Below are 19,553 nucleotides of genomic sequence, written 5' to 3'. Positions count from 1 at the left end.
AAAGCTTGAAGTTGCTATTATAAATACAAATTACTGTTGAGATGACCAGCAGATTTGAATCAATATGGGGAGCATTTGTCCTCTACTAAAATCCCAATGAACCTTACTGGAACATAGTGGGCTCTACCCAAATCAATTGGACCACTTCATTCAGCCCTGCAAGCAAGTCCAAGAATGTGTTTAAATATAAAAGTCCAGGAAAGGCAATGGGGAGAAATAAAGGTTTTCCATACCTGTTTCAGTAGAGCTAGGACATAGAGAGGAAACAGCTGCAATGAGAGGGGAGCCATTACCCCTGGCTGTTGCTGCTGTTGCTGGCTTAAAACTGCTGTACGGTAAGTAGAAAGTGAATCTATCACAGCATTAACCAAAGCATCTCTTGCATCACTCAAGCTTGATGAAATCGATCGATCAACAGCTAAATCAAAAAGGGAAAGACAGTGTTGCAATCAAAGCAGACAGCTTACAGCATTTGGCACAAACATTAGAAACAAATCGAGATTATTTGTGGATAGTGAAACAATTACAATGTCACAGCAATGTTAAAAACTTAAATTAACATCTTGCAATTTCAGCATACAGACGCTTCAAGTTGTTAACTGAGGTGCTGGAAAACTTTAGCTAGCACTATCAAGTTTCCTCAGAGTTTTGCCACATATTACGTGATTAAGCAGGGAACTAACAGTTTCAGTAAGTACCAAGGTTACCAAAAAAATCAAGACAGATGACACAAGTGTATTAACAATAGGACCTGCAAAATATCTCGACTCTCAGCTGGAAGGGGAAATAAAAACATACTAATTCAAGTACTAGAGTAACAAAGCATTACCTTCTGAATGGAAACAAAATGTTAAAATATCATTTACAGGTAAAGAGTCTGCATGCATAGATTCACTTCCCCATTAAGTGTCCACGTGCAAGGTTTTCCCTGGATCTCAGTGGAGCGGTGCACAACACTGAAATAGACCACCAAATTACCTAATTGCCAGGGAAGTTAGTCTGTAAGGCCATGACGCACGCACATGAAAATAGGTGCAACATTTAAAAAATTCACATTCTGCAAGTGGAATTTTACTCTATTTTAACCCTCAAAGTCAAAATGATGCTCTGTAATTTACAGCAAAATTGTCCAAATGAGAAAATCCGACACCATCTTTAGTTAGATGAACGGCAATTAAAAAAAAACAGCTTCGTTGAAAAATTGATCTGAACACAATTGAAACACGTACCCATGCTGGCCAGCAGGCATGTGACAGCCTGAACATCAGCTCCTGCATAGATATCGGTCAGTGAGTTCACTACAGGTAGACACATAGTATGGACCCGAATGCGACGTTCACCTGTATTGTGGCAAAACACAGCTTTGAGTTTTGTATTTGAACAAAAAAAAACACTGAATTACTTCTAAACTGTGGACCTCAACCAGAATATAATCAAACTTCATATCTGTACGTCCCCAACAATTTAGCCATCAGCCTATTGACACCAAGTTTAGATTCACATGAAGATTTGCCATTAAATACTCCAGAAACCTTGTTTCAGCAAGGAGTTTGGGGGGTGGGTGTAGAAGTGGTAGGAAATTGGACTGAGGGACAAACATGAAGACCGGTATATTTAAAGTAGACTTTGAAACACTAAATTTACTGCACTGTCCAAGGGGCAAAGTGGCAGTGCCCAAAGGGGCGCTTTGGTACTGCCCACCCAGCGTCAGGCAGTGCCAAGGGGGCAGGTTGATTGGTGAGAATGGGGGTCCTGCTGCCACTCTGCACTCTACAGTGACAGAGGGAGGCAGGCCAGTGATTGGAGGTCATCAGTGTGGGATGCTGCGTATGCACCGATTTCAGTGCTGACAAATTGGCTGCACATGTTGCTCGCCTCTCCAGCGGCACTAGGCTCACTCATTTTTCACGTGATTCACACTAGTGCACTCTGCAGTGCACAGTGTGGGACATTCATTTTGAAAAGCCTGCTAAAAACAAACAGTGGGATTTACTTCAGTTTCTACTTCAATTTTTTGGGTGGAATCCCATCCATGGATTAGGGAAAGGGCAGAAAATGAAATTGAGAACCAGATGAAAAAGGGAAAAGCAGATGTTAGGATTTAAGGGTAGTTTTTCAGTGGTCAATCTGTTCTAACACTTTGTTGAGATTGCTTTTGTTCACCACAATGATTTGTCTATCCATAATAGCACATGGCAATAAAAAAAAAATCAAAAAAATCAAATTAGAGCTAAACACACTAACACTGAAGACAACTGGGCCTGCACTTCAGACATTCATTGATGGCACAGCCAAGGTTAAAACTTACGAAGTTCCATAAGAACATAAGAAATAGAAGGAGTAGGCCATCTACCCCCTCGAGCCTGCCCCGCCATTCAACAAGATCATGGCTGATCTGAAGTGGATCAGTTCCACTTTCCTGCTTTCTCCCCATAACCCTTAATTCCCTTGTCTATCAGAATTTTCCTTGTCTATCAGTTGTATGGCAGAGTGTCTAAATTGGAGGGGAGGGAAACAAGATACGGGTAGAGCTATACAACTTATTAAAAGTAGTGAGGGAGTTTAAGAATAGCATGTAAAAACAGTAAACATGCATTGGTGTTCATTTGCAGAAGGAAAGAATTAAAAATCAAAAGTTCAATTAAACTTAGTTATACATTACAGATTATTGTACTGTTATAAGATAGATATGAAAGTGCAAAGAAAATTCACTAGATTGATACCAGAATAAAGAGATTATACTTTGGAAAAGCTAAACAGGTTGGAATCTTTCCTCCAGAAAAGAGGGGGTTCAGGAGTGAATTAAGAGATCTTTGAAATAAAAAGGTTTAACAGGATGGGCAGTGACAGAAAAGAGAAAATGCTGCAGTTCACACTGTGGAGAGAAACATTTATCAAGTTCATGACCTTTCACAAGAAACGTTGATGAAATTCCAATGAAAGGTCATCAGCCTTCAGAACAGAAGGATATGCTAATAGGGTTAGATATTGAGGTGGGAGGCAGCTTGCAGGGATTACTAGTACCAACATAGCCCTGTTGGACTGAAAACAAGTTTCTGTGCTGTAAATTCCATACAGCAATAACTTCTGGATGAATTCAGAAGACACATGGACAGCAAGTATTCTTGTTTATCTGTACCTTTACTTGACGTATACAATAGAGCAGCTTGGAAGGAGACAAGCTGCACATCTACCAGATTCTCCTCTATTGACATCTGTACTGCAAACCCAGAATCAGGATTTATATTCGGCAATGAAAGCAAGTCTGTAGAACGCACAAAGAAGTTTCCATGGAAAGTATGGATGGCAAGACCTGGTGAGAAAAAAAAATACTTAAATTTCACTGGGTAAATATGGTGTCAATGTTTATGAAATTACAGAACTGTGTCAGGCTCAATTCAACAGCCTAGTCTGCCCACCAAAAAGGAAAAGGGGCTTTATTTTCTCCATAATCCCTCCCTTTGCAGTTTTAATTATGGTCTTTAGATTTCCTGTAGCTGTAACAATTCCAACAGTACAGATGAAAGGAACTCACCTTTTGTGCATCGTATCCTCATTACTGCTTCAAAGCCAATCTTCCTAGTCAAGTAGCGCTTCAAGTCCTTCTGAAACTTCTCCACCAGGACAGGATTATGTTTGTGATGGTAGGATGGATAGGAGTAAATGCAACCAGCTGAGTACTTCGAAATACAGGCTGAAAAACATTAGCAAATAATTTCTATTAAATTTAGATAGAAGGACTGCAACAACAAAAAAAAATGCAGTGTACAAATCACTTCCATTATTCAACAACAACTTGCATACTAATCAGACAAATAAGGCAAAAAGCTGGAAATATTCAAACGGTCAGGCAGCACCTGTGGAGACAGATACTAGAATTGATGTTTGAGGTCAACAACCTTTCATCTGGGAAAATTTAAAAATGTGACAGGTAGTAAGCAAAGGGTAAAGTAGGATAAAGAAAACAGTTCTGTGACAGAAGCAAAGTTGGTGATGCAACCCCAGAGATAGTGGAAATGGGACAAGAAATAAATGATTCATTCAAAGGTGTCAATGGCAGAATCATAAACAGCTGCTGTCCAAAAGCAAAACCAGTAGAGAAAAAACAAAACTTGCAAAGAAAACAGAAACAAAGTGTGGACAGACATCATGATCCAAAATTGTTTTCACCTCTACGTTGAGTTTAGAAGGTGTCAAATCAAAAGATGCTCTTCCGCTAGTCACAGCCCTTAACCCCCTTCAGTGTTCCAATGAAGGGCAACATAAGCTTGAGAACAGCACCTTATCTTTCAACTAGACATTCAGCGGACTTCCACACTCAGCATCAAGGTCCACAATTTTAGATCATAACTTACATATCCATTTTGTTCCCTTTATTCTTTACAGGTTTCTGTCTTAACTCTTGTTTTTGCTTTTGAATGGTAGCAGTTTATGATTCATTCAGACCTCTTCTAGATATTGCTTTGGTTTTTTTGCTTGTCCAATTGCCATTCTCTTTGGCCTTACATAACTAACTCTTTTATATTTAATCTCTCCTGTCTTCCACAATACCACAGACCTTGCTTTTTCTTCAGTTTTCCCCCTTCCCTTCTTTGACTTGCTCAAAAGCTACCACATTGCTAACTTCAACCTGAAATGTTAATGCTATTTCTCACTCCACAGTTGCTACCTGACCTGCTGACTATATTTTCTTGCTTTCTTTGATGGATTTTGGACATCACTGGCAAGACTGCAGCATTTGGTATTTGTAATTCAGATTTTCAGTATTCCCAGTATTTTACTTCTGGAAAATAAATTACAGAAGATATTAGTGTGGGCGACTAAAAGCTCAGTCCATGAGATAGGATTTTGGGAGAGGAGAGGAGAGAGATAGAAAAACTTACGCAGTGAGGGCCTACAAAGCTGAAGGTGTGGTTGCCACTGCTAGGATAAAGCAAATGGGAGTGCACAAGAAACCAGAGTTGCATGTACCCAGAGTGCTTGGAGGGTTGTTGGGCCAGAAAAAAAAAATTAGAGGAAAAAAGTCATGGACCAATTTGAACACGAGAATGAGAATTTGAGTTGTGGCACCAGTAGAGAGAACACCAACACATCAGCATTGGGGCGATGTTGAATTATGAGAGATGGAACCATCAGAAATTTATAAAGGATGCAAATGACTGGTTGGCCAGTAGGGCATTGAATAGTTGAATCATGATGAAGTACAGACGAAAGCATCAGCAGCACAGAAATGGAGGAAGGCAGTGGAGATAGACACTGTTTCATAGTGGAAGTTATTTGTGACAAAAATGGAAATGAGTTCAGAACATAGGAATATACAAATGAGGAACAACAGTAGACCAGTCAGTCTCTCGAGCCTCCTCTGCCATTTGATAGGATCATAGCTGATCTGATTGTGGCTTCTACTTTCCCTTATACCCTTCTACTTTAATGTAAAATCTATCTAACATGACCTTAAAAATATTCAGAGAAGCTCAGCTCAGATCAGATCATGTGTGACATTGTGGATACGCACAGTACCATGGAGGGAGTGCTTCTAGAATTAGGCAAAAGTTGTCACAATACTGGTTTCCTAATTACAGTTCGGCAATTACAGTGCAACTCCTAGAAGAGTTGTTAACTTGCCATATTATAAACACTATAGTCTTACTTACTCAGAGATGCCAAATCAGAATATTGGCCATTCATCATAAAAAGGTCCACTGCAATCTGCTGTCCTGAACAGTCCAGGGCAAGCTTCTTGTAGAAATCAATGGCTGGAGAAAGATGCTGCACATCCTTCGAAAATCAAAAGAGAGCATATTTCATGGGATTTTTAAAAAAATTACATTATCAGATTAATTCAAGAAAGCTCACAGATCTGGAAAAATGATTAAAAATTACATTGAAAAACGAGCCACCGATGTTTTTCCACTTGTAGACTTTCAAGCATTTAGGGTACAATCATACCACATTTCAGACAAACATAAGTCACTAATATTGGAGGTAACGTAAAGGCTCAAAAGCATTCAGATTTATTGAATATACATGAATTAGAAAACAACAAATTTACAATTTTTGAACGTGTGCACAAGTCGCCCATTAATTTTTCATCTGAAATATATTCATGCAAACATGCCTTCTTACAGCCTTCTCATTAAGGTGATTTCTCCATTTGGATTATAGGTGCAGTTTTGTTGGAGAAGAAAAAAAATCAATAGCTAAGTATTGATCAAATTCAACACTAACACAAATTGTTTTGCAGAGAGAATGCCTTTGAATTTTGTCTGGAAAGCTTTGGGGCCCATGTTTATTTCAAGTGGATGCGGGAGACAACTTCTGCGTACCCCATTAGAAAATGCAGTGGCATGTTAATAATTCAAACTTATAAACAATATGCCAACAAAATGCCTTTTACTTTCAACTAATTTACAGACAGCATTTCAATTCCTCAAACTAGCCATTTAGCAAAACAGATAAACACTACAAAAAAAACTGATTTTGTTTCCATTCATCAGATGTGGGCATCACTGACTGGGCTATCATTTATTGGCCATTCTTAAGTGCACCTTGAACTAAGTGGCTTGGTAAGCCATTTCAGAGCTCAATTGCTGTGGATTTGGAATCACTTGTAGGCCACACCCAGTGAGGACAGCAGATTTCCTTCCTTAACACTTGTAAATCAGATGGATTTTTGCAACAATCGACACTGGTTTGATGGTCAGAATTCAAATTTCACCATCTGCCATGGCACAATTTGCACCCAGGTCCCTTAGAGGATTACCCTGGGTCTCTGCATTACAAGTGCAGTGACATTACCACTATGCCACTACCTCTCCTTACGTGATACCACAAATACACATCACACAAATTTCACATGTGCTGAACTAACATCTGATCAACAAAGACACTTCAGAATTACATAATCTTAAAATATCCAATCAGCCACAGAAAATAACAAAACTCTAATTTCCTATGAGAAAAACACACTTATTGCTCAAACACTGACAAGAGCAGCAACATCCTACCTTTAAACTAGATCTCTGATTGGGATCCTCCCTGGATTTTAGGGCACCCACACCTAACGAAGGTAACTGTGTTTGGAAGACAGAGGCACGACCGCCAGTGGGAGACATTAACTTGAACGCAGCCTGTAATGCTGGACCCAGGGCACTTTGAGTCTCCAACGTATTGCTGAACATTTGCGGTAAACTTCTCAGCAAGTCCTGGATCAACTGAAATCAGAAAGGAAAAACATAAACCACTGCTTTGGCTCAAGATTTCATTCCAATCAAAATGAACTAGTGTCTTTAATTTCCTGTGTTGCAACAACTGCTTCACAATTGAAGACTGGTGTATTGCAATGCAGAACGTAATTCATTCTCAGATAATCTAACAGTTATCATCTACATCCTAAAACTGGAAAATCTTGTACACAATTGCAACATTTTCAGTATGAGAACATGAAACCAAATACTGAAGTGAAGTAGTAATAATACATGTGTAATGAGCCAGTGCTTTTATTTTGATCAGTTGGGTGTTAAGGCAATCTAAATAAATCAACCAAATAATGAACAAAGGTAGCATTTCTGCACAGCCTGCATACTTTGTTATAAAAGTCACAGTACATTTACTAGAGACCAGACAGCTTAGTGTATGCGACAAAATGTTCAACACACAAGGGTTCAGTCAACTAAAACTACATAGTTTACCAACACAATGCTTTGGTAAAGCTTCCTGTTGATTGACTGGTTTGAGTACTGGTTTGCAAGGTTAACTGAAATCAAGTGAAAGAATTAGGGAGTTGGATTAAAAACTTGTGTGGTTGGTCAATCAAGTCATCTAGAGCACTATAAATCTGTCTAGTCTGATGTTGGACTATCAAGTGTACTTTGAGGAATTAGTTTATTTTAATCTTCCACCGCCAATGATGCCACCTCAACGCAAAGAGACCCCTGCTTACCATCGAACCCACCCTCTCTCGAGGAAGATTCTCAGTTACCAGGTTAAACATGGTTATGAGTTCTCACTAGTTAGACAAGAGATACCAGGAAAAAAAAAGACTCCTCATAAAATTTCCTATTGGATTGTCCAGTCCTCATAGGATAGGTACACATCATATCTCACAAATCTGTTTCACTGGTTAGATATGTGGAGCTCCAGCAAACAGAGCTGACAAGCTAATCAGTTTAAACAACAACCCTTGGCTGAGAGATTATTGGTCTCTTTCAGTCCCCAGATAATCAACGAAGCTCCTGCTGCACCAAGTCTTGATTTCCATTACGTGGACTGTGGTGGCAAGACATCAGGACGCCATAAACAAGTCCAATGTCGCAAAATGGGCTTATTCATCATCAATCTTAATAACTAGATTCTTCTGAAGAGGGGTTATGAATGATACATTAGAGAAGCAGCTTTTCAAGTGGTAGCCATGTGTTGCAGTCATCAGAATCTTCATGATTAGTTCACATACATTTAAGTATCATATTCAATAGTTAGTTACCTCTTTGCTTTCATTCAAGTTCACCAGCAAGTTGTCTGGAGTTGGTATAAAGATATCTGAAAAAGACAAGCATTATTTCTTCTTTAAGCTGGAATCTTCAATTTGAAACGATTTTCTCATTTCACTTTTGCATGGATATGCCATTAAACTAAAAACCCAAAACAGGTTATCTGGTCAATCTCTTCTTGCAGTTGTGGGACCTTATCGTATCTAAACTGACTGATGCAGTTGCTATAGTAAAGCAAGGGTGTCCAAAAGTTTGATCGAAGAAATTGGTTTTAAGGATGGTCTGAAAGGAAGAAAGATGGGGAGCTTGAGGAATTCAGCAGATAAGTTCCAGAGTTTAGGGATGAGATGGCCAATAGTGGGGCAAAAGGAGGAGGGAGAAACACAAGAGGTTGGAGTGAAAGAACTAGAATGTTTGGAAAGAAAGATATTGAAGAGCTGACAGTTACATGACAGGGAAAGGCAAGGTTATGTTAACATTTAAATATAAGATTTATAAATTTAGATGTTGGAAGGCTGGAAGTCAATATAGACGAGTAAGGGCACAGCTGATGGACAGGTGGGAATTGGTGCAGGATAGGACAAAGACATGGATAAATGGTCAGAAAAGTTTGGGATCAAATATACCAAGGTTGTGGACAATCTTGCTCAGCCTCAGACCGTTGCTAGGGAAAGGAATGAAGTCCAAGACCATGGAAGCTTGTAGCAGGGCCCAAAGAAAATGGTTTTGGTCATCTGAACATTTAAAGTTTCTACTCATCCAGCACCAGATCTCAGACAATCTGATCACTGATACAGTGAAGATAGCCAGAGGGATGATGATGAAAAGGTTGGGCACCACCAACATACACTTGCAAAACTGACACTGTTTTTGGATACATTGGAGGGATAATGTGTAAGTGGGAAATTTACACGTTAAGGATAGATCTTGGGTCAAAGCTAACGATGCAGGAGCAGGAAGGTAAGCCATTTCAAGTGATCCCGACTACAATTAAATAAAAATGGAACCAGACAAGTGCAGTCCCAGCCAGCTGGCTAGCGAGATGTTGGAAAAGGATAGAATAGTCAACCATGTCAAAGATACCAGATAGGCTGAGAAAGATGAGGATGGTAATTTACCTTTATCACAGTCACATAGGATGTTGTTTATGGCATTAAGAGCAGTTTCGGTATTGAGACAGGCTTGCAAACTTGAGTTCCAAGAAGGATCGCCACGGATTTGAGGCACAATACATTCAATTACTTTGGAGAGGAAAGGGAAGTTGGAAATGTGTGATAATTTGCGAGGATTGGAGTTGTCACGGGTTGCTTTGAAGAAATGGGTGATCATGACCAATTTGAAGGGGAGAGAGCTATTAATGTCGGTCAACGTGAAAGCCGGGAAGGAAAGTTGAAAAGGTCAGAAGTTGCTTGGGATAGGATCAAAACTGCAGGACTTGGTCTCAGGCACAATGAGCTTAGGAAAAGGAAACAAGGAGACAGAAGATGAACTGGAAAACAATGCAAGGTCATGGCTAGAGCAGGGGGACTTTTTAAGAGGAAATTTGACCCTGTGGACTAGGGGAAGGGACAGAAGCAAAGATAGCTGATCAGATGGTCTCAATCTTGGAAAAAGTAGCTCACGAGCTTCTCAAACTTAATGTTGGAGGTGAGAAACTGGATAGCCTATATGATGGAGGACAGGTGGTCAGAAGTTTAGCTCAGCAACAAATATATGCAGAGGCTGCAATTGCAAACAATTGAGCTCAGTCAGAGATTGTGGCCTGGAATGGGGAGAGGGACAGTGTTAAGGGTATAGAGTTTATGGGAGATAAAGACAACGTCTTAAATTTTCCAAACTAAAGCAGGGAAATGATAGTTCGTTTGAATTATTCTTGCAGGCATCGATGGGCTTTGCACTTGTAAACATACCATTTACATGTCAGGTGATACAGTTGTCATAATGTTCAAAAATGTTTATTTGCCAGTTACACACAAAATATTCAAAGACCTTCATATATCATGCTGTGAAAAAGTACCTGCTTAAAACGTACCGTCTATATCTGAGACCACCATCATCTGAGGCTGAGATAGGCCTTCCTGAAGACTGTAGAAATGAATGGTGCTGTCAAATGTAATAAAACCTATCCTTGTACGTGAATCGCCAGGTAACCTGAACATTTTAAAAGGAAGCTGAATCATTCTGGATCTGATCAAGAAACTTGTCTATTTTAAATATCAGTTTCAGCACTTCTGCTTTTATAAATCCACCATTATGTTCTATACTTTGTCTTGCAATTAGATGCATATTTTTCAAACAGTAAAGAGGACTTTATAGGTGAAGTGATAAAACTCTCAATTTGTTTAAATTCTAAACTCTGCTTATTTGGTTTTGATGACATGTTCACCATTCCATAAACCCAATTTTATTTAAAATATTTCCAAATTTGATAATACACCTGCCTTTCAGCAATTACATTTCTGAGAAATTGAAAGTAACTCCATTACATGATGAACTGGAACTTAATTAATGCACAGCTTTAACCAATCCTGGGAATTATTGTTTCTTAACCACTGAGGGTTACTGGTAATATTCATTACAGAACTCGAAGTAGGAAAAAGTAGTACACGTATAGGAACATTTCCTTCCAAAAGGACAGAACTTCACATACATTGATCATAAAATCCTGACAGTGCAGAAGGATGTTCAGCCCATCGCGTCTGAACTGACTCTCTGACTGAGTATCTTACTCAGGCCCAATCCCTGTACCCCACACATATGATATGGGGATGCCAGGGACTCACCTGATAAAGGAGCAGCGCTCTGTGCTGCCAAATAAACTTGAACTTTAACCTGGTGTTGAGACTTCTTACTGTCCCCACACCATGGCTAATTCATCTTGGGGCACTAAGGGACAATTTAGCATGGCTGATCCACCTAACCTGCACATCTTTCGACTGTGGGAAGAAACCCACAGACACAGGGAGAATGTGCAAAATCCACAGTTACCCAAGGCTGGAATTGAACCCGGGTTCCTGGAGCTGAGAGGCAACAGTGCCTCAGTTGTCTCCGTGTCGCCCACAGAATTTAAATTCTACCAGCTGTACCATGGGATTTGAACCCATGTTTCCAGAAAATTAGTCTGGGTCTCTGGACTACAAGTCCACTGAGATTACCATTACACCCCCGTCTCCCCCTGATTTTTCTTTAAAGCAACTGAGCACTACCACTTGCCAACTCCATTGAAGCAGCCAGCAGCTTCATTCCCACATATTCTAATTTGCTGAAATTGAACAGATGGGTGAAGTATGATAATGCACTATTCAGCTCAGAGTGGCCATTAACATACACTATACTTGTATTAAATGTTCTGTGGTAAAAAAAATTAATTTTATGTTGGCAACATTAATGACAGATGAGGAGTGAATCTACAAATGAAACAATCCCACTTGCAAAGAATAACCGATCAAATCAAGAGCAAGATGTCAAACATAACACTCAATTTGGGCCCATCACTAAAGCAAAATTGAACCAACAACCTTGAAGCTCCAGTCAGTTGAGAGCAATCTAACTTGTGATCTTTGTAGAACAAAGCCTGTTCTGGGACATACAAAGTGCTAGAATTTTAATTCTAAGGCATGCATCAATTCAAATCCACCATGGCCAACCTTCAGCCTTTATTAGAAGACACTACAGTGCGTGGCAGGTCGCTGACTAAAGATTGTGGAACTGCCTTAAACATCTTGCATCCAAAACTTAATAGAAACCATCAATCTTAAAAATCACACGTATCCAGATTCAAGGAATTTCAAAATAAATGATCCTCATGTACCAAGTGGATGTAGGACTATATGCAACAAGGTTTGAAACTGAGCATGAAAGAAGATTCTTCACAGAATCCTATCTGGAATTTATCCCCAACAGGAAATGCTAGCTTCCGCGACAAGCTCTGGACTGCACTTCCTGCACCAGGATTTAGTCATCGAAACATACAGCACAGAAAGAAGCTCTTTGCTGTTCTAAGGAGAACAATCCAGCTGAATCAATATCTTTTCACAGCTGAAATGCTCCAGCCAAAGTAATATCCAGGTGAATCGCCTCTGCACCCTTTCTAGCGCAATTATGTCATCCCTATAGTACAGTGATTGGTCTGCACAGACTACTGTAACTGTGACCTAACGAGTGTTTATACACTCCATCATAATCTCCCTACTCTTACATTCTATGCCTCAGCTAATAAAAGGCAAGTATTGCAAATGCCTTTTTAACCACATTTTTGACCTGCCCTATTGTCTGCTTTCAGGGACGTTTGGACATGCATTCCAAGGTCCATCTGGTCCCATGTAATTCCTAGCATCCTACTGTTCATTGTGTATTCCCTTGCCTTGTAAGTCTGCCCAAAAAGCATAACCTCACTTTTTGGGGTTAAGTTCCATTTGCTACTGTTCCCCCCATCTATACCACCCTATAATCTTAGGCTTTACTCTTCACCATTTACACTTCCAAATTGTATCATAACCCCCACATTCCCTTCTGGTAATGACCAATGAAGATAAAGGTACGCCTTATAGTACTTAACTGGTGTGCCATTGATCGGAAAGAAAGCATAACTATTTACTTGCCTTCCTTAGCAAGCATTTAAGGCTAAATAATTTTGGAAAATAGTCTGACACTTACAAGAACATATATATTCCTGAGATCCACAACCTGACAGCAACTTTACAAAACGCTGTTTGTTACTTGGCAGAAATGTTATGAACAAACAACACTCATTTGTTTGTTCATAATGGAGGCTCGGATAGTAGAAAGCGTAGGTATTTTGTAAAAGGAGAAACCATGATTTCTAGCCCAAGTAAGAAGTTCCTTTTACTTTGCTATTCCAATCAAGATGGGGGAAGGGGTAAATTGGTATCTGATCAATTCTTTCAAATATTTAGCAGGATGCACACAATCTTTTTACCCTTTATGAAGGCATGTTTTCCACATTTCCCTTTCTATTCAGTTCTAAGCAATAATCATCCAAGCGATAACAGTCTAGTGTATACGAGTCATTACTGTGCATAGATCATACAACTGTGATATGTTTACTAACCACTTGGCTTACTTCAACACACATTACAAGATCATTCAGGAGTGATAAAAAATTCAGAAGGGATACCAGAAAACAAGCAAGCTGACAAAAGATTCCATTCAGCAGGGAACACAAAGAGATCCAAGATCATCTCAAGGGATTGCTCTGATCACGGTTGGTTAGGAGAAGCTGAAGGTGCACCCAGAAGATGTAGCAGTTAAGAAGGATTGCAAGCAACAATTTACATAAAATTAGCTAGCCTCACAAAAGAACACGAATTGTTTTTCAGAAACTCAGTATAAATGTGGATCTTTCAGATAAAACAGCAAATGCCACATTAGCATCTTTAAAGGGGAAAAAAGGGAATGAACACATGGTAAATGAGATAAACAAATAATCAAAATAAGTGTGGAACGTTGAAAATGCCTGCTAGTCAACCCTGCATAGTGTAACAGGAGTTTTACTCTATTTACCTGTGGGGAGAAACTTTGCAAAACTTAATGGGTTGACTAGGATCATTGATCAAACAGACAATGCGCAATATGCGCATGGAACAAGTCTGCTGGATTGACTAATGGTCACTCAGGCCACAAGAACGGAACCCTCCTCCACCCACAAAAAAAAATAGCTTAGCCTAATTACAAATGCAAAATCTGTAAGTACCAAACATTATTCTAATGCCAAGATCATCAGAATGATAACCATCGTTGCTGAAATAAAAGACAAAGCTGGATAGCCTCATGGGAAATATCTTGGCTTTCCTCCACATTAGAAAAACTGAGGTCTCCTTAAATAAACACGTCATGAGGGAGAACAGAGAATGCATGAGCAAAAGAAATGAGGTTCGAAAACATTTCTCCAGCTTTCCTGGTGATATTTAACAGGTGCATATATATTAATGATAGCATGTCACACACAGTTGGCTCTCCTTTACTTAAAGTGCACAGGGATCAAATTTATTAAAACGTGCCACAATAAGTCAGCACCTTCAGGAGAAAACAGAAGGTGGGGGGAGGGGACAATGAGGCTGTGAACAGTAATGTAGCCATGAATCTTACAAACTCTTTCATGTGATGAGTTAATTACTTAGGCACGAGTTGTAAAGAAAAACTGGGAATTAAAATGCATTTTAAAAAAAGATATCGTCTATTGCACCCTTAATTGAAAAGAACTGGAAACCGGAAAACATTGTGAATTCAAAATAACGAAGCTTGCTTCTGGAATTTATTTTAAACAAGGGTGAATAAAAGAATCAAGTAATCTTCTACACTGAAAAGTAGTATTTTCAACTGATATGAGACTGGCCAAGCCTTGGCAACGTGAAACTCTAACATTTTAAGGAATGGAACTAAGCTTATTGGACTCTTCAGCAAATGCCTCACACTTGAAAGAGTACCTATTTGCAACACAGCACAGCAGGATTAATATTTTTCAAGCTCCCAGTTTCAGTGCTATGGAAGCCTATCACAACCGAATAAGATAAATTCCATGTTCGGCGCTTCTCTAACCCTTAAATTATCAATATGTACATTTGTAAATAAACATGACAAGATAAAACAAATGCACACTGAAAATCAAAAATTCAAAGTAATCGAACAAATATAAAAGCTTTCCATTAGAAACCTGTCAGGTTATAGGGGAAAAAAATCTTACGCGTCCAGATTATCCAACAATGATTGGCAGACAGTGTTTAAGTAGCCAGACTCTACCGCATTATGTGACACATCCAAGATGTAAAGGTAAACTGCAGGTTGTGGTGGTCGCAGCTGAAAAAGACAAATATTGATGAAGGATACATGATGTCTGCATTGAAAAGTTAGAAAATTTATTCATGCTGTAAAACAAGAAGCAGAACCTGCAAATGACACTGATTTTGTACATTTAAACTGGATTGGTAAAATATGCAAATGGATTGGTTTGTTTGTAGAATTATTCCCAGCCTATTAAATTGCCTAAAGCAGGGCAAATTTTAGAACGAGCTTAACCCAATTTTGGCTCTTCTGAGATATCTAAAGATTAATGCAGTTTCATTTAGCATCATTTATGGTATCTATCCTCCCCTCCACAAATAAAATTTTTACCAATCCTTAAGATAACTTTTCAGTGTGTTTCCTCCGGGTGCTCCCATTTCCTCCCACAGTCCAAAGATGTGCGGGTTAGGTGGGTTGGTCGTGCTAAATTGACTGTAGTGTTAGGAGATTAGCAAGATAAATGTGTGGGGGGTTATGGGAATAAGGCCTGGATGAGATTATGTTGGTGTAGACTCGGTGGGCCGAATGCCTCCTTCTAAACTGTAGGGATTCTATAAAGTATTGGCAGTTAGCTGCTGTGCTAAACAGGGACTCCTGGCTGACAGACAGATGCTCAACCCATACTCTCGATCAATGTTCAACACAAACTCCCATAAAAAAAAGTGTCTCAGCTGTTATGGCAGCTCTAGTCTCAGCTGTTATGAATGGTAGGTAGACAAACAGATGTTTGCTCAAGCAGGCTTCCTAATTTCATGCCTACATAGGAATGGGAAACATCCCTGAATTAGAAAGATGGATCAATACAAGAAAACATGTAGTTTTGTGTAGATTTAATACACAGATAATTACTTCATGCTCACAATAAATAAATTTTAACTGGAGTTGAAACTTCAGTCCCACCCATTTTGCCTACAAATTCAAGTGAAGTTTTAAAGTTTATTTTGTGTCACAAGTAGGCTTATATTAACACTACAATGAAGTTACTGTGAAAATGCCCTAGTAATAAGTAATACATTTTGCAATGCATAGCAACTTTTAGCTATCAGCAAAACAGGAAAAATATCAATGCCGTAGTTCTCCCATCCAAGTGACCATAGTGTGCTGCTTCTGCCATTGCCAGATGGACAAGACAGAACACCAACATTTCAAAATTGCTCCTATTTAAGTTTAAAATAATGATCTGACAAGTGGAGCAAAGCACATAGCTGTACTGCAAACTGTTATCAACTAATAATTCTGTTCGTTGCAAGAGTAGCACAGAACCAGCAGGTCGTTTGCACTTTAATCAAGAAGGTGCAAGTGGAGAAACGGATATGGGAACTTGGTCCATGCACACAACAGCACTGCCGCCTTACAGCGCCAGCTACCCAGGTTTGATTCCGACCTTGGGGGACTGTGTGGAGTTTGCACATTTTCTCCGCCTGCATCAGTTTCCTGAGTGCTCCGGTTTCCTTCCACACGCTAAAGATGTGCAGGTTAAGTGGATCGGCCATGTAAATTACCCCTTAGTATCAGGGGTATTAGCAGGATAAGTATGGGTTACGGGGGATACAGCCTGGGTGAGATTGTTCACAATGCAGATGCAATGGGCTGAATAGCCTCCTTCCGTGCTGTAGAGATTCTATGAATATATCTTACATAACCAGGTGTCCAGAATGCATTTGGAATTTTTTGAAGCATTTATGGATGCCACCTTTAGTTCAGTGGTAGAATACCAATCAATGAGTCAGTAGATTGTGCGTAAGTTCCATTGCAAAGATTGGAGGATATTATTATGCATGTCGACACTGAACTGGAATGCTAACACAGTGCTGCATTGTCAAAGGTGCCTGTTGAAGAGAAGAGTTCTCCCAGTGTCCTAGCCCAATAATCATCCCTCAATGAGCATCACTAAATATAGTTAGGAATCTGATCTTGAATCAACTGCCATATTCCTCCACATTAGAACAGTAATATTTTGAAGTGCTAAGGGACATCTGGAGACCATGCATGTTGATAAAAACATTAGTTTAAAAATTAAAAAGCTAGACTCACCATGTACTCTGAAGGAGCAATAAACTCTATAGTAGCACTTTGAACTTCAGGTCGCTTATGCGGCTCACCATACGATCGAGTCACAGGATTATACATAAATTCTTCAGGAACTAAATATCAGTACAATAAGTTTCAGAAGCTTGCACAGGCAATACACAAATACAAAGACAGTGCAACAATTTTTTAAGACTTATATTTTTGTACATCTACACTCACCTAAATAAGGATATTAATGCAATAAAGGGAAGATTTTTTTAAAAAACTACTGAACTCTCAGATTAGTTGTTAAACATTCGTGCCCTGATTTAATAAATCAGGACAATCTCAAGAGCATGCTTGGTTCTTAATGGGTGGTATTTTCTATACCGACCATTAAGTAACCATTAGTTGCCAATTTAGCCCTGAATTAAATAAATATTCAAAACGCAACCCATTTAACACTATGTATGTGCAGGAGCTGGCTCTAACACGGAGGACACTTCAATTTCATTCCATAACTTCATTAGCCAAGTGTTAATGCAAAATCCTAGTGAAATATTTGACATTCCTTTCGCACCACTAACGAGTCCTAAACTTGTGCTCCTTGCTACCAATTCGCCAACAAGCAAAAAAATTATGACAGCAATATTTAACAATGTTCAAAATTAAAGTGAAAAGTCATTGCATTTTTAGGTAGGGACAAAATAATTACACCTTCACATCAACACAAAACTTGTGTCAGATATAAGGGACCAAAATAACTTCAATATGAAAAGGATTAAGACTCTCTCCTCCAAGTCAGGCTGCACTTAAATTCACCATTGGTGCCAAGTGAAATTGCTCCCTTAAACTGCCTCTTGGCGAATTCTTTACTCTGATGAAGTCCACCATCAAGCCCAAATTAAATATGTTAATGAACTCCCCCACTTCTCCAAGATGAATGATTTGTACAATACAAAATACAATGCAGTAAAAGTAGCAACAAGCCTGTGCATGGTGGCACAGGAATGCACTTCCTGCCTTCACCTCACCCAAGGATCCTCTCCTGCCCAGTGTATGTAGGGCATTAGGGTACACGTGTTATTTCTTTAAATGATCTCCTAAGCACCCATAAATGAAAAGTCATCCAAATTTCTACTGCCTACATTCTATCCTGCATTAAGCCATGCTCTCCCTTGTTCAGGATTATCTGCACTAGCTTTAACCAAAGCAAAATCAAATTTAAAATACTCATTTGCAAACACTGTGATGTCACTTCACCAACTAAACCATATGAAGCTTGACTCAGTTGATGTCACCATTCGCCTGCATCTCTGGGTTGTGGATTCCACAGCACTAAACACACATTTTAAGCCAACACACAAATGCAAAATGGAAAGAATCCTATTCTGTAGGCATCTCACCTTTTGGATTGGTTAAACCTGTTTGCTTACTGAAGTGAACATGAACAATTTCATGGTTCTACTCGAGGAGCAGCAGTGAATTCCCCAACTTCCATTCTTTGACCAGCACCTGAAGTTGCTGACCTGGTGATTGCTTTGCTGCAGGGCCTGATTGCATGAAAATTGAAACCATGCTTGCCTGCACAAGTGGGTTTTCTCTTTTAAAGTGATCTAGTGAGACATTAATAAAATATCTTGTACGTGGCAATTTCTTTATTCCATACCCATTACAATTCTTGCCATTTCTAACCTCTTGTCCTTCCTGCATACCCTCCTTGCTCTGCAAGTGACAGCAGGATCTCAAACCAACTTAGTTATCATAACACAAACCCCTTTCCCAATCAGTTATCTTTCCTATGTCTCCCATTACATTTCTGTCCCCACTCAGCTCCCATATCTAATCAAAACATGCGTTATTTGTGGTGAACCTACCATCATTAACTCGATAACACAAGTTACATTTCCATCTTCTTTGGTCCAAAAAGTTGACAAAAGGATTTATGTACGTTCTGCAAGAACGACATCTCACAATTGTACTTGATGTAACCACGGGCAATTGCTGCAACACAAAGCATACATACTTAAATACAATGACGTGGACAGACTTTTATTTTTAAAATTAAGAATATATTTCCATTATAAAAATGCAACAATTAAAATGAAGATTGCAATGGGTAAAAGTAAAAGTAAATCAGGCCAGCCAACCCGGCAAAGTAAATCAGGCCAGCCAACCCGGCAAAGTAAATCAGGCCAGCCAACCCGGCAAAGTAAATCAGGCCAGCCAACCCGGCAAAGTAAATCAGGCCAG

The 19,553-nt window shown here is 39.3% G+C and overlaps 1 protein-coding gene across 2 annotated transcripts in view; it reads right to left on the bottom strand.

Annotated features, from left to right (window-relative positions):
• LOC145351797 (protein transport protein Sec24A-like) overlaps positions 1-19,553 on the bottom strand; it is a 63,091-nt gene that overhangs the window by 17,574 nt on the left and 25,964 nt on the right. For both annotated transcript variants that reach the window (XM_080201443.1, XM_080201444.1), the window contains exons 8-18: positions 19,178-19,304; positions 17,325-17,434; positions 15,193-15,305; positions 10,522-10,640; positions 8,483-8,538; positions 7,008-7,214; positions 5,655-5,778; positions 3,536-3,694; positions 3,140-3,313; positions 1,230-1,340; positions 234-418 (exon numbers count right to left, since the gene is read on the bottom strand). In XM_080201443.1, the coding sequence (XP_080057569.1) occupies positions 234-418; positions 1,230-1,340; positions 3,140-3,313; positions 3,536-3,694; positions 5,655-5,778; positions 7,008-7,214; positions 8,483-8,538; positions 10,522-10,640; positions 15,193-15,305; positions 17,325-17,434; positions 19,178-19,304 (1,485 nt within the window). The remainder of the gene's footprint in view (positions 1-233; positions 419-1,229; positions 1,341-3,139; positions 3,314-3,535; positions 3,695-5,654; positions 5,779-7,007; positions 7,215-8,482; positions 8,539-10,521; positions 10,641-15,192; positions 15,306-17,324; positions 17,435-19,177; positions 19,305-19,553) is intronic.

The sequence above is a fragment of the Carcharhinus amblyrhynchos genome, chromosome 13, assembly GCF_965287045.1.
Source record: "Carcharhinus amblyrhynchos chromosome 13, sCarAmb.v2.hapA, whole genome shotgun sequence".
Classification (NCBI taxonomy): Eukaryota; Metazoa; Chordata; class Chondrichthyes; order Carcharhiniformes; family Carcharhinidae; genus Carcharhinus; species Carcharhinus amblyrhynchos.
Note: the sequence above shows the minus strand (reverse complement) of the source record. Positions and strands in the feature narration are given on the sequence as shown.